The 15,476-nt window shown below is 46.4% G+C and overlaps 1 protein-coding gene across 2 annotated transcripts in view; it reads left to right on the plus strand.

Moving 5' to 3' along the window:
* The window catches only part of SCARA3 (scavenger receptor class A member 3), a 42,822-nt gene that overhangs the window by 8,172 nt on the left and 19,174 nt on the right, over positions 1-15,476 (plus strand). For both annotated transcript variants that reach the window (XM_070611339.1, XM_008519296.2), the window contains exons 2-3: positions 9,609-9,707; positions 10,980-11,099. In XM_070611339.1, coding sequence (XP_070467440.1) covers positions 9,609-9,707; positions 10,980-11,099 — 219 coding nt within the window. The remainder of the gene's footprint in view (positions 1-9,608; positions 9,708-10,979; positions 11,100-15,476) is intronic.

The raw sequence follows: 15,476 nt of genomic DNA on the forward strand, positions 1-15,476 counted from the left end.
GGGAAGCAGATCGTGACAGCTTGTTGAGCAGAAAAGTCTGAAAGGGAAGGACCAGATAGATTCATTAGAGCAGAGAGGGCAGACTGGGTCCCATCTGGATACAGACGCCTCCGCACAGGAAGCCTGTGGGGAGGGGTAATGGTAGAGGGGTTCTAATGAAAACAATTTTGCAACCGTAATTATAGCATTCTCCAACCTTAAACTATAGCTATTCTGCAACTTTAAATATAGCATTGGCTTCTGAAAAGACTCTGAAATCTTTATTTTTACTGACCCAATTGGCTGTTTTGAAAACCCACTCTGTGAACTCCGTAGAAGATAATCATCAAAATATGTTCCTTGAAGTTCCCAAAGAAAGACCTCTTATTCTATTCCTCGAATCTCTCCCCCTTGCTGACTCTGATGGAAGATTGCAGTCCTGGAAAGGCGAAAGAGTTCATTAGCTCCACATTTTTGGTCAACCGAAAGAAAGCTGAAGTCGGCGACCACAGTTGAGTTAGCAATTGGTTAACAGGTCCCAGCTATTTTCCACCTCCAGAGGGAGAAGTGAACCAAGCTCGGCCCCAACAGAGTCAGCAGTCACGACTAGTGATGTGCCAACACACACACCTTCAATCGAACTTTCTACGTGGCTCTGTGGGAGCAGAGACTTTAAAAAAAAAAAAAAAAGGAGTTCCTCTTGTGGCTGCCCTGATGTTTGAGTTGGATGTGATGATCTTAGGTATGAGAAGAACAGAGGCTCTTTCAAATCTCCAGTGGTTGCCACTGCTTTATGAGTCTGAGTTTACAACACTGGCCTTCGAAGGCTGTTTGATTTTTTTTTAAGCACACTGCCTGCAATTTGCCTAGAGATCCCTAGATGAAAAATGGGCCCTGGCCGTGCCTTTGGAAGGTCATTTGTGGGCCTGGCTTCTTTATTACAGGGACCGGATGCCCCTTCCTGACAGTTCCAATCCCTTGGGGCCACTGGAACAGGGGAAGCAGAAGCTGGCTCATGGGGTCCCAGAGCAGCATGCTGCCCCAAGCTTGTCCCGGGAGAGGGGGTTACCCGAAGACTTCCAGGTCCAGGCATTACCATAGCTTCTCCAGTGTCCTCTCCCAAGCCTATAATAGGTGTTATCCTGGAACCAGCAAAATGAAAAAAGGAAGAAAAGAGAAAGAGAGCGAGAGAAGGCAACAGAGGCTATTTCTGTCCTCCTGGAAACAGCGTCTCTTCAGACACATGGCCTACAATATGGTGGCTTCTCTGACCATTCCAGTTGCCTGGCAACCCATAATGTTTGACTCGCAAGTGCCCCTCAATTTTCAGCATGTCCAAGTCCTCAATCTTATGGATAATTTATGTGTGACACAGGGAAGGAGCAGGGCCTTATTTTAGAGGGCCATAACAACACTGGTGGTATTCTGAGGTAGTTAACTGGGACACCAGTAGAACAAAATAACCCTCCCCCCAAAAAACAAGAGAGGCCTTTTAGCTTTAGGAGGGGAATATCGTACCCCTTGCTTTGGTTCTGAGACAGAGAGGGGAAGCAGATCCTAAATTTTGCTGTACCCACCCCCAGTTCATTCCTTTTCTGTTCAAACATTAGTTCCTTGTGTGTTCATTTTAAGTCTGCTGCTTTAGGCTTTTGCATCCTCGGTGCATCAGCACTCCCCAACACTCCCGAGCCATGGAGAACACGAAGAATAAACCATATTTAAACCATATTTTAAGTCATTAATCTTTATTTTTAATGAGATGGGCTCTTAATTAAAACAGCAGAAGTTAACAATTAACTAAGAATGCAGGCCTTCTCAAAGGGTCAGTAAACCCGTTATTTCTGAACACCCACCACGCCGTCAGCCCTGTCCTGAAAGAGGCTGAGGGGAGATTTCCTGACCTTAAGGAGATAAACTGCTGGGAGGCCAGACCTGTAAGCAGATGTCAGGCCTGGATTGAAAGGCTTAGCCCAGCTCTGCGGCCTGTCTGAGCTGGTATGTGCAGCTCCACAAGCATTCTCTGTGTGTTCGGATCTTGCTTCAGATCCCTGGACGTTTTGGAACCATAACTAACTTACTCTCTGAGCCTTTGTAACATGACAGGTGGGCTCTGTGACTTTTGAGTTCCTTTCCCCTTCCTATCTCTGAAAACACTTTGGACAGGGGGTGCACCTAACAGATGGCCCCAGAAGGCATGGGAATAGGCAGACGTGGTGGGGGTGGGGGAGAAATGTTCTTTTCCTGTCTCTCTCGACGCTGCGTGGCCCAGTGCAAGAAGGGGTACAGATTCCTGTCTAATCAATCATCCTCTAATCAGTCAGAGCGTGCGTCCTCAAGCCAAGCTTTCCCCAATTCTTTGTGTCTGTTTCTTCCTCCGTCCTCTGACCGGAACAATCTTGGTGTAATGTGAATATAATGAGCCTGTGCTTGCAAAGGGCTTGGCTTATAAAAACCCCACAAATGCTTTGGATTATGTTCTCATTAAAATGAACAAGGCTCCAGTGGAGAGTTGCTGCGGCATTCCAGACATAGGTGAATTAGGGGTCCCTGTGGTCCGCGGCTCAGCGCTAGTGAACAGGAAATCTAGAGAATCAGACAGAGCAGAAGGACCTCTTTGGGGACTGGGGAGGGCCGTGAGTTATGGAGCTGAGATGTCAGCAAAGGGAATGTGGCCAAACACTTGTGAACCCCCTCATCTGGAGAGAGCTGAGATCCGTGCTGGCAACCATCATTTCCCTCCCCATGGGCTGCTCCGCAAAGAACCGGAACAGGGTCTTTATTAATTCCTGCTTGCTAGTGATTGCCAATTTGGGGGCTCTCAGTGGTAGGGCAAAGTTATGACGAAGCTGTGTGCTTTTTGAGAGGGTGTTTGCTGAAGGTCAGTGTCAGCCTCACTTGATTTAAGTCTTCCCAGATTCCCTGCAAAGGCTATAAACAGTGAAGTGACGAAATTGGCCCTGGAGCCAGAACAGGGAGGAGGCCTGTCACGAGGGAGGGCCGAGAAGCACCGTCAGGCAGTGGAGAGAAATGAGAAACACCGGCAGGAAGGCCTGGAAGGCATTTCTGCTGCAATAAATGGAAGGAATACCTCCCCGAGGGGCCCGAGGTGGGTTGATCTGACAGGCCGCAGGGTGGTTCCGGCTGAGATCATCAGGGCTGAGAGAGCACGCTAGTTAGGGTGAGGTTTTGTTCAGACATAGCACAGAGGCACCACGGAAACCTAGCCTGCCTCGCTTGAGGCGTGAGTTTATGGGAAAGGGATGGTAATCCTGGTACCGTCCCAGGCAGTTATCCTCGAAACTGTTAGCAGATTGATGATGGGGCAGCAGCCTAAGTCACAAAGCAGGGCTGAGGAGGCTGATTTCCTAGGATGCATATAAAGGGATCAGTCATACCCCCCATGTCATCCTTCTTTCTGCCACTGTACCCAGCCCCTCCAAAGGGTGCACACACACAATGTACACTGGCTCGCACACACACACGAGAACACACTAGCTCTATCAGAAAGAGGCTACCTGGAATCTGTTACTATGGAGAGGAAAACTCAACCAGGATTCAGGAGGCTTTGCCACACTCTGGCTCTTTGCCTTTGGTTCAACCCCCTCCTCGCCAAACTCAGTTTCCTCACCTGTAACATTGGGACAATAATTTCTCTCCCTGTGTGTCTCTCAGGCTAGTCGTAGGGATTAAATGGGATAACGGATGTGATCTCAGGTCTCCACTCTCCCTCCAGATTAACTCAGAATCTCCAAGTGTGGGGTGCTGACATTGGTCTCTTGACCAAGCTCCCCAACGATTTTTGCAGGCATAGACCCACTACTGACAAGCATAATACAAAATCATTCAGAGATTCATCCGAAATTGTGTTTGTTGAGCATTTCTCTGTGTCAACCACTGTGCTAGGGGCTTTGGATAAAGCACAGAACAAGACAGACACTGTCCCCACCTTCAGATCTTAAGCACTGGGGAAGAGAGCTGTTGAATAAATAACTAAAGGTATATTGCATTCCACAGAGGAAAAATGCAGAGCATGTTGTAGTATATATAAAAAGGGACTTACTCCAGTCTGGGAGCCCAAGAAAGACTGCTGAGGAAGTAACATAGAAGCTGTGACCTGAAGGACAAGCAGAGGGCACTTAAGGTGTCGATGGCGGCATCTTTAATTTGGGGTCGCCCACGTCCCTCCCCTGCTGAGCCCATCAGGGCTGCCTTCCCTTACCGAGGTTCCTTGCCCGCTCTGCCGCTGGCTCTGGCGTTGATCACAGTGGTTACTAAGGACTTGGGAAATGAGGTCGCAGGTGCTACTCAGGCTGCTTCTAGGTCTCGCCAGAGCCTCTGAGGCTCCATCGCACACTGGGTTACGGGCCCAGCCCCCCTCGCGTCTACCTGCTCACCTTGTCATTGCAGAAGCAAGGTTTCTGAGCATTGGTAGAAGCTTTGCTCGTCACTCTGAGGAGGGAGTAGGTATGGTGGGAAAGATGTCTAAGTTCAAATCTCAGCTTCACCACATATTTGGCGTGCGGTGAAGCAACACTCTTTGCTTCTCTGAACCTCAGTCTTTTTGTCCATAAAAGTGATACTTTAGACTGTAAAGGTTATAGAGTCATGTGAAGATTGCCTCAGGGCAAGACTGACTCAGCCCTTCATCACGTTAAAAAGGGAAAACAAGAAAAACAAAACTTGGAGCTTCTACTTCTAGGGTTATGGCTTGTAATATTCTCCCACCATAAAGTTTAGGTGCTACAGTACAAGCAAACTACTAAATGCATAGGTAAAGTTGGAAAAAAATGGGAAATCCCCAAGGACCAAGCTAAACAAAAAAATTAAATTAGGAGCTAAAACCATACCACTCAACAAATACAGAAGCTGGATGTCAGGAACCTAGACTCTTGGGTGCAGGAGGAGACAAGGCTGTGAGTGACACGAGGGTGGGGCAGGTGGACCGAAGACCCCCGGCTAAAGCCCCCCAGGCCCTGTCGCACTGGGACAGCCATTCTGGCTGGAATTTGGCCTCAGTCTTTTCTGATGGGTCACAGTCTTCCTACTGATTGGTCAGCGCTCATAACTGTGGTTAGAGATTTTGAGTCTCCTTGAATAAAGGGCCGGGAGGGGCAAGACGCTAGGGCGGAAAATCCCCCTGCCAGAGAGCTGACACGGAAACAGGATGTGTCCAGAGTCCAGGTGAGGGGAAAGGGCTGTGCTGGGCAACGGAAGCTTGCCCTCGCGTGGGTCTGGGCGTCCAGTTTATATTCCATGCGCACGTGTGGGCAGTCCAATCTAAGAAATCAGACTGCAGTGGTCTCGGTTCTGTAGTTTCCTGGCATCTGGTAACAGTCAAGGAAATGCCCTCTGGAAGCAAGTCTTGAACGCACAGCCCTCAGGACTCTACTGTTCAATCGGGGGTCCGTTGTGAAGGGCCTTCCACCCCTCCGCACCCCCAACCACCCCCTGGAGGGCACCATGGTGGCCCTGGAGCTGTGCACACAAACGCTTTTAACAATTTTCAAAAATAAATCCATTGAAACATCTGGAAGATATGTGATGAAAGGTTATGCTCTTAAAACAACCTCACATGAACAGAAAAATCAACAGCTCAACAGAAAAATGGCTAAAGGCTACATGGAGACAGTTCATGGAAAGGAATGGCTGTGAGCACTTAAGATGTTCAGTCTCACTAATAATTTTTTTTTTTTAAAGATTGGCACGTGGGCAAACAACTGCTGCCAATCTTTTTTTTTCCTGCTTTATCTCCCCAAACCCCCCCTGTACACAGTTGTATATCTTAGTTGCAGGTCCTTCTAGTTGTGGGATGTGGGATACCGCCTCAACGTGGACTGACGGGCAGTGCCGTGTCCATGCCCAGCATCCGAACCCTGGGCCGCCTCAGCGGAGCACGCGAACTTAACCACTTGGCCACGGAGCCGGCCCTTCACTAATAATTTTTAAACTTGCAAAATAAAATATGGATATTCTTGCATTAAACTCGTAAAGACATTTACTTTATAAGACTCATGGGGTGAGGGACTAGTCCATGGATGTATCTTCACATGCTGTGTGGGGAGAAGTGTGATTTGTATGCCCTTTCTAGACAGCAATTGGTCGTTTGTTCCAGATCGTTAAAATGTTCTTACAATCTAAGCCAGTGAATTCACTGTTAGGAAATTGTCTTAAGAAAATCCCATATGTGCTTAACATTTGACATACAAGGATTTTCACTGCAGTACTATTTATAGATACACACATATGCATATGCACATACATACACACACATAATTTTTTCTGAAGCACTTGAGGGTAAGTTACACACATCATGGTCCTTTACTTCTAACACTTGAGTGTGGATTTCATAAGAATCGGAATATGATCAGAGTACAGATATGAAGTTCGTGAATTTGCTTTAATACTTTATCTGATCAACCGTACATATTCCAATGTTGTCAGCTGACCAAATATCCTCTATAGATTTCCTTCTCCTTCCAGCACAGGAGCCAGTCTAACGTTAAGGGTTGCATTTAGTTGTCATGTCTCCTTCACCTTTATTGTCGTTCATGACTGATATTTTTGAAAAATACAACACTCCCCCCCACTTTTTTGTATACAGTGATCCTCACTTTGTGTTTTTCTCATGGTTCCTCGTGATTCAAATGGGGTTATGCATTCTTGGCCAATAAATGACATAGGTGATGTATGCTGCTCAGGCTGTCACCTCTAGAAGCACACCATGTCCATCTGGCCCTCAGAGGTGATGTTAATTTTGATCACCTGGTCAAGGTGTTGCCTGATTTCCCTAATATGTAATTACTGGAATTTTTTTTTTTCCTCTCCTGCAGCTAATAAGTAGCCTGTAAGGAGACACTGTAAGACCATGTATAAATGCTGTTCTTCATTAGAATTTTCCCTAGAGGTAGCATCCATTGGTGGTTCTTGCCTGATCCAGTCTTTACCATAATGATTGCAACTGTTGATCTCCCACTCCAGTCCTCTCTTCTCTCTGTCTCTCTAACTATCATTGGTATGAATCCATGAATCTCTATTTTTTCAATAACATAATTGCATTATTATGCTTAATTATTTTAATGCTCAAATTGTTCAGAGTTGCCCAGTGGGGACATCTTCAAGCTGGTTTCTACTTCCTTATGACCTAGGTTGCTAGGCGTGTTTGTTGCTATTTCAGTGTCTTTGCAGCAAACAAAGTTATATGTATACACGTACCTAGAAATATAGATACATATATACATTATATGCACATAAACATGAACATATACATACAGATACATATTTTAGAAGTTATGGGTTCATATTGATGCCTCTAACTTCCATCCGTCCCCAAGGGCTTCTCTCTTGTCTCTCCCATTCCATAGCTCTGTGTCCCGTTTTTCACAATGAGAACCCCACGTCCAAACCACATCAACACATTTACTCACTTGTTCAATCTGGAATTCATCTAAAATAATTTGAGAATTGCTTTACCCATGCTACAACAATTCATAAAATTACTTAAAAAATTTCAAGATTTGTTTGTACTTCTTCCCCAATCACATCCTGTCATATCCCAGACTGAGTTTACATAGTCAAAACCATGCCATAATCTACTTAGATTAGTTCTTTCCTTTCCCCCATCAGTGTGCTTATTGTAGTCATTCAAAATGCAAGCAATCTGTTTAAAAAAAAAATGCAAACAAGATTTATCTGGTTCCAGATGGGTTTTTTTAATCAATAAAATTTAATTTTTTAAATATGTAAAATATTAACATGTTTTCAAAAGTCAAAACTATACAAAAATTATACTCAGAGAAATGTCACTCCTTCTTGTGTTCCTTCCACCCCATCCCTTGTAGAAAACAACTTCATTGTCTTTTGGTTTACCCTTCCTGTGTTTCTTCTTTCAATGATAAGCAGGTGTATGCAAGTTTTCTTACTTTCCCTTCTTTCTTACAAAAAAGGTAGTATACTATATATGCTTCTTTGCACTTTGCTGTTTTCATTTACTATCTCTTGGAAATTACTCCATATCAGTTAATAGAGAGTTCCTTATTTGTTTGTAGAGCTGCATAGAGCCCCAATGGGTGTATATATACCATAGTACATTCATGTACATTTAGATAGTTCCCAGTTTTTGCAGATACAAATAACCCTGCAGTGAATAACCTTGTCATATGTATTTTCAGGTTGTTGGGGGTGTGTATTCTGGATAAATTCCAGTGTGATTGTGATTGTGTGATTGCTGGGTTGGAGGGCAAATGCATATATTAAATTCCCCTCCTCCGGGTTGGGCCATTTTGCATTCCCACCTCACTCCCCATGGCCTGGCCAACACAGTGCACTGTCAGGCCTCTGCATTCCTGCCAATCTGATGGGTGAGAAATGTTATCACAGTGTTGTCTTAAGCTGCATTTACCTTGTAAGTAAAGTTGAACATCTTTTCATTTGTTTAGGGGCCATTCTCACTGTCTCTTTTCAAAATTGTCTGTTCAGGTCTTTTGCCCATTTTTCTATAGGATTTTTCATTCTTCATTACCTCAATTTTTAGAGCTCTTTATATATTTGGTATGCTAGCTCTTTAGCTGTGATATGTGTTGTGAATATTTTCTCCCAGTTTGACATTTGCTTTTTTTGGCCAGGGACAAGTGTTTTTATTTTATTGTCATGTAGTCAAATGTATTGATCTTTTCTTTTATTGCCTCTGGATTTTACTGCGTAGTTTAAAAAATCCCCTTAGCAGACGTCTCCCAAGCAATTTGGTCGTCATCATCAGCTTGCATCCCCTGCTTTTCGGCACAAAAGCCCTGGTCAGCTCAATCCAGACCACCTAACTTCTCAAACACCCACTTGGAGATTCAGCTCGCTCTGCCTATTTTGGGCATCTTGCTTCTCATCATTCATAAAAGACCAGGTCTTTTAAGGAGGAGGAGGTATGAGGTGTCTAGGGGGATGAGAGCAATCCTCAGAATGAGGGACCACATCACTTAGGTCTTATTTAGGGAGTACATGATCCCATGGAACAAGCATCAAATCAGCCTTCTGACATGAGACCTGCTCCTCCCACCATCCCTTCCACACCTGGCAGGCCCTGGACAAGGTGGTGTGAGGCAAAGCTCTGTGACCTTTGGTACCCTCCCACCTCCCGCTTCCTCCTCTCTGCACCCCCCACCTGGGCCGGATGCAGAGTCTTGGTGGGGACTGTGCTGTTGTGCTGGGGCCAGATTCACCCTCGTCCCTGGAAAAGGCAATTCTGCTTCGGTTACCATGTGTCAGGGCATGGAAGGACTCTGAGCCGATCAAGCAACCAGCTCTTATTTCTTCTTGGTCCACCCCAAGGAGTTTGAGCAAGGTGCAGATAGAGTAGGCAACTGAGCTGGCCTGTGTGTCTTTACCAGCTTGTTGGAGATCCTGCAGTCTCCCTACCCAGAGGTGTTAGGACATCCCAGTTCCTCAGCCCCTTGATTCTTACCTCTGTCCCCCTTTCTCTGCTTACCATCAGGTCACCTGGAGCTCAAGTGGGCTGACTTGTACCCAGGGGCAGGGGTGGGCACAGGGTGTGGGGACTGTAAATGAATCGGGCAGCTGGAGAGGGGTGGGTGTGACTCAGGGTCCCAGCCCTGGGACTGATGGCACTGGCTCCATCACAGTGAGGTCGGCCGCTGGCGACGGAGATGCATTGTGTGTTACAGAAGAGGAGCTGGCTGCTGACGACGAGGACATGCCAACCTTCCCGTGCACACAGGAGGGTAAGGGCTCTGGCGGCTGCCTTCTGATCTCCTTACCCCCATTCCCAGGCTGGTGACTTGTTTTCTCTCTCCATGGCTTCAAAACCCTGGCTGTCCTTTCCCTACTGCTTCCTGGAGGGTGAAAGGGCAGAGTGGCCTGGGTTATGCAGTACAGATGAAGTCAAAGTTTGACACAAGTGACATCTGTGTCCAGGGCTCCTCCTGAGACCTGTCAGGGACCTCTGCCATCTCCCTGGGGGCCTGTCTTCTAGCTGCCCCAGAACTACCTCCTTCCTTGTATCCCATACCAGCCAAGTAGCCCATCCTTCTCAGGCCTACAGGACCCATCTTGGCATGGTTAATCTGAGAAACCCATGCCACCTGAACTGTTAGAGTAGGGCTTCTCAGTGAGTTTCATAGATTAGAGCAGCTGTTCTCAACCTGGGCTGTGCATTGTAATCACCCAAGGATGCCTGAGCCCAGCCCTCAGAAATTCTGATTTCTTTTGGTCTGGAGTGTGAACAGGGCATCAGGATTTTTAAACATTCCTGGTACTCATAATGTGCAGCTGAAGGTAAATTCGCCTTAGAAATTTCATATTTCTGGGACTATCACTGCATTCCCTCTGGGCATTGGCCACCTGCCAGAATAGCCAAGAACACTGGGCTCCCTCCTTCCCGCATACCAGGGGCCCAGCTGGTGGACTGGCACCATTCTTTTGGTTTCCAGGAGAACTGCTGGTTACCTGAAACCTTGTGAGATGGGTGATAACCATCTGGGTTGCCTGGGACTCAGGGGTTTCCCAGGGTGTATGACTTCCAGTTTTAATACTGAGACAGTCTTGGCCAACCATCCTGGTTTGCCCCACCCTGAGGAGTTCCCATAACATGAGACTTTCAGTCTAAAACCCAGAAAGCCCTAGGCAAACCTGGATGAGTTGGTCACCCAGTGGTGTAACAGGGCTGGCTGCCCCATGTCATGGATCATCAGTAAGCCCAGTGTATCAGAGAGTGTTTGCCCACACCGTGGGCTGAGTGATGATGCCATAGAGAGAGAGTGATGGGAGTGGTGGGGGTGTTCTTTGAGACCCTGACTCTGGTCTCTTCACTTCCTAAAAGCTCTAGGACCTAGAGAAAAGGCAGTGGGATGGGTAGAGATGGATGGAGAACAACTCCCTTTCTGAGGCTGGTTTGAAATGTAATGAGACAGGTCGGAGCAAGAGCATGAACCTGATCCTTCAGCTGCAGCCTCAGCCACTGGCCTAAGCCACTGCTCTCCTTCTGTCCCCCACAGGCCGGCCGGGGCCCCGCTGCAGCCGCTGCCAGAGGAACCTGTCTCTGCACACGTCCGTGCGGATCCTTTACCTCTTCCTGGCCCTGCTCCTGGTGGCCGTGGCCGTGCTGGCCTCTCTGGGTGAGTGCAGCTCCCAGCAGCCTCCAGCTAGTCCAGGGCTCCCCTATCGCGGCTGCAGGGCAGCTTCTGATCAGGGGTTGGCACCAAAACGCTCTACAAATGCAGATCTCTGTGGCTCAGGGCCCAGGACAGCATCTTACTGACCAGGGAATCTAATACCTGATTCAAACTGCGAAGACCGGCTCCTAATTTCTGGTCAATAGTTAGCTGTGTGGCCTTGAGCAAGGCGCTTCCCCTCTCAGGACCTCTGTTTTCCTATTGGTGAAATGAGAGGATAGGACCAGATCAGTGGTTCTCAGTTTCAGCTCCGTGTTAGAATCAACTGGGAGCTTTAAAAAATACTGATGCCACGGCCCCACCCCAGATAATGAATTAATTCAGTATTTTTAAGCTCTCCAGATGATTCTGTTGTATATCCAGGTTGAGATCACTGGGTCGGGCCACTTCTAAGCCCCTTCCATGGTCTTCGTGAGTGTTTCTCAAAGTGAGTTTAGATGCCAGCCTGCATCAAGATCACCCCCGGGATTTGTTATGATGCAAATGCCTGGGTCTCCCCCAGACCTACTCAACCAGAGTCCTGCAGGGGAGTGCTGCAGGGGAGTCCTGCAGGGGATCTCAAGTTGGTGGGTTGCGAACACATCATGGTTTGCATGACTATGGTGGCTGACCCAGGTGAGGGCGCACAGCCGGATTCAGGTAACTTCTGCCTTCTGGGTGCTGACAGTTTATGGTCAACTGATGAAAACAAATTTGATGGCTTCTCACTGCAATCCCCTTCCACTCCTAGCTTCAGATTTTGAAAATTCAGACTTCTTTACTAAGGGAAGCGAGCAGGTTTGTTTGTTCCATGGACTAGAAATTAGAGACAAGGCCGGGACTAGGGCGAGACAAGCAGGTATGCATGGTGCCTCATGCCAGGTGCCGACCCTGCACTCGAACTACTTGACCCGAGAGTGTGCACTTCCCTAAGGGAGGCGGGGCGGGTAACGGGGTGCCCTGGTCCAGGCCCTGGTTAGAGATATTCAGTAACTGGCTTCCTTGGCTTGAAGGCAAGAGGCCAGCATATTAAATTTGAATAGACGCTCTAATCAACTTCCAGTAATCCCGAAGGCATTAATTAATCCAACACGAACCAAGCACCTACTGTGTGCCAGGTATTGGGAACAGAGATGAGTCTGTTAATTCACCATCACAGGGAGCAGTTCTCAGTCTCGTCTGCACATTGGAATCCCTTGGAGAGCATTTAAAAATACCACTCCAGATGAGTGAAATCAAATCACTGGGTGGGACCCAGGCCTTAACTGGCTATGAAACCTCCTCAGGTGACTCCAATGTTCAGCCAGGTTTGAGGACCACCGACTTCAAGAACCTTCCACGCCCCTCACCCCCGTTCAGCTCCACCTCTCCGGGCTAAATCAATTCCCAGGGCTTGGCCTCTCAGAAAGTGGCCCAAATCCTGAGCCAGAGGAGGGGAGGAGCTGCGGCCCCACCACGGGGCGGCTCCAAACTGGCCCCTGGAGAACTTCCAAAGGTTCCTGGTCAGCCCTTTCAGGGCCACACTCCCAGCACCCATGGGACCATTAATAAAGCCCCAGGAGCCACAAACGTGAGCCCAGAGAAGAGCGTAGGTACCGAAACCCCTCAGAGGGTATGGACAGTTGTCCCACCAAGCGCAGGCACCGTCATACATGATATCCACAAATCGTCTCAGCAAGCCCCAAAATGGCAGGCTGGCCCCGTTCCACCCACGAGAAAGGTGCAGTGACTTGCCCCAACATCCAGAGTGAATGGGCAGAGGATCATAAGAATTAGGGGTGAGGAGTGTGTTTGGGAAATCGAGGGAGAACGTCAGGGTTTTCTTTTTTGTTTTCACCACCAGCCCGAGTATCTCAAGTCCCTGGCACAGTGCTGGCACCATCCAAGCCTGGTTGGTAGCTGCTAAGTAATGCTTGTTGAATGCATGACTAGAGATGTGTAAGCTAGTCCTTACAATAAGGACTGTGGCCAAAGTCCAGAGGGCTGGGCAAAGTCAGTCTTCCTCTCAACAGACAAGGAAAACCCACTGCATTCATTTACTCGAGTGGTATTTTTCATGCATGCTATAGGCCAAGACTGTACTAGACACTGGGCATAAACTGCCTAATAAACCAGAGGCCTTGTCTTTGTGGAGCCTGTAACTAGAGCAGGGTTTGCAAACTTTTTCTGTCAAGGGCTAGATAGTAAATATTTTAGGATTTGTGGGGCACATATGGTCTTTGTCACAACCAAATTCTGCCATTGTAGAGCCAAAGCAGCCAGAGATGATGTGTAAATTAATGGGGTGTGTGTGTTCCAATGAAACAGACACTGGGCCAGATTTAGCCTGCAGACCCTCATTTGCCAACCCCTGGTCTAGAGCAGTAATCTATGAACTGTTTTGACTTCTCATCCTATTAGTAAAAAATTGATTTAAAATGCATCAAAAAATTAGGTGGATTGATGGATGGATAAAAAGATAAAATAGATGGACAGATGTAATGATAGGCTCACACCTCCAAAAATACCTATTTTATTTATAAATTGTACATGTGCACTCTTTACTATATAGTATACGTTATAAAACACAATTTTGAAAGGAGGAAAAAATAAAGTCTGAAAAGTAAGGAAAACAGCTAAACAAAAAAATTAATACATAATTACAAATTGTGAAACGCGCAATGAAAACAGGAACAGGGTGAATTATATGAGTCAGCCCTTGGCTGTTGGCTTGGAGGAGGACTTTACAGAGCATCTGAATAAGAATCAAGATCTTTCAGTCTCTCTGCATCTCTGTTCCCCCATCTATACAGGCATCTGAATTGTTGGAAGTCTCCAATGGAATAATGAATATCATTAACCATAAAGTGCTAGTCTACTGTAACAGCATATAATTGTTCCTACGATTTCTCAACACGTCACTGTTACTAATTAAGTCTTGGCAGCTCTGAGATGTACAATGTTAATTAAAGCTCAGAGATTCCAAAAAAATTTGGAGTCATAGAATTTTGGAGCTGACAAGAGCTTTAGAAGTCATCTAGCTTCATACTTTCATTTTATAGATGATTCACTTGAGCTCCAAAAAGATTAATTGACTTGCCTGAAGTCACGCAACAAATGTGAGGCAAATCTGGACTAGAAGTTGCATTACCCAACTCTTGATGGGGCCAATTCCGTCTCCCCACACTTGACCTTCATAGGATCTGTGGGAAGCATCTTATTGACTCTCCATCTGGTCCTTGCCCTCATCTCACTATCAGGCTCAGCCAGGCACCTGCTGGAGAAAGCCAGGGGTCCTGCTGCTGCCCAGATGTTCTTTGACCACCAGCCAGCACTGACCCCTCAGTAGGGGGTGGGGCTGCCTGCGCAGCGTAAACCGGTATAACCGTTTCTAGGGGGCAGTTTGGCAACATGTATCAAGGACTTCAAGGATACCCTTGCCTCAATAATTCTACTTCCAGCATTCTGTCCTAACAGAGTAACCGTATACACACAACCGTCATATACAAGATTATTTCTAGGATGAAGTGTTACTCACAAATTTACATATCAAGTTTCATTTCCAGACTCAGAGGGGAGGTTCCTTAAGTGTCCCTAACAATAGGGAATTTTTATATGATTGCTGAATCATTTACATAGAGTATGATACACGCATTAAAAGTAATGACTTTAAAGGGATTTGGGGGCTGGCCCCGTGGCCGAGTGGTTAAGTTCGCGCGCTCCGCTGAAGGCAGCCCAGTGTTTCGTTGGTTCGAATCCTGGGCGTGGACATGGCACTGCTCATCAAACCATGCTGAGGCAGCGTCCCACATGCCACAGCTCGAAGGACCCACAATGAAGAATATACAACTGTGTACCGGGGGGCTTTGGGGAGAAAAAGGAAAAAAATAAAATCTTTTTAAAAAAAAAAAGGGATTTAAACCTCAATGGGAAAATGTCCATGACATGATACAATAAAGCAAAATAAAATAGATGAGATTTCAGAACACCCCAATTTTCTGTTGTTGTTGTTCTCCAAAAATGTGTGTATCTACGTAGCTATAAAATGGTTGTGGAGATAAGATTATAAGAGATACATGAAAATGTTGATAGCAGTTATCTCTCAGTGTTAGGATTAAGAATAATTTTTATTTTCCTTTTATATTTTTTTCTTAATTTTCCATATTCTATCTTGTGGTCAAGTCCTAGTTCTAAAATCTGAGAGGAGGAGAATGACATATATACATATGTAAAATTATATGTATTACACATTGTACTATCTATCCACATAGATACGTATATATACAGTTATACGTGGCTTAACAACAGGGATACATTCTGAGAAATGCGTCATTAGGTGATTTCGTCGGTGTGTGAACATCA

The sequence above is a fragment of the Equus przewalskii genome, chromosome 2 (genome assembly GCF_037783145.1).
Source record: "Equus przewalskii isolate Varuska chromosome 2, EquPr2, whole genome shotgun sequence".
In the NCBI taxonomy this organism is placed as follows: Eukaryota; Metazoa; Chordata; class Mammalia; order Perissodactyla; family Equidae; genus Equus; species Equus przewalskii.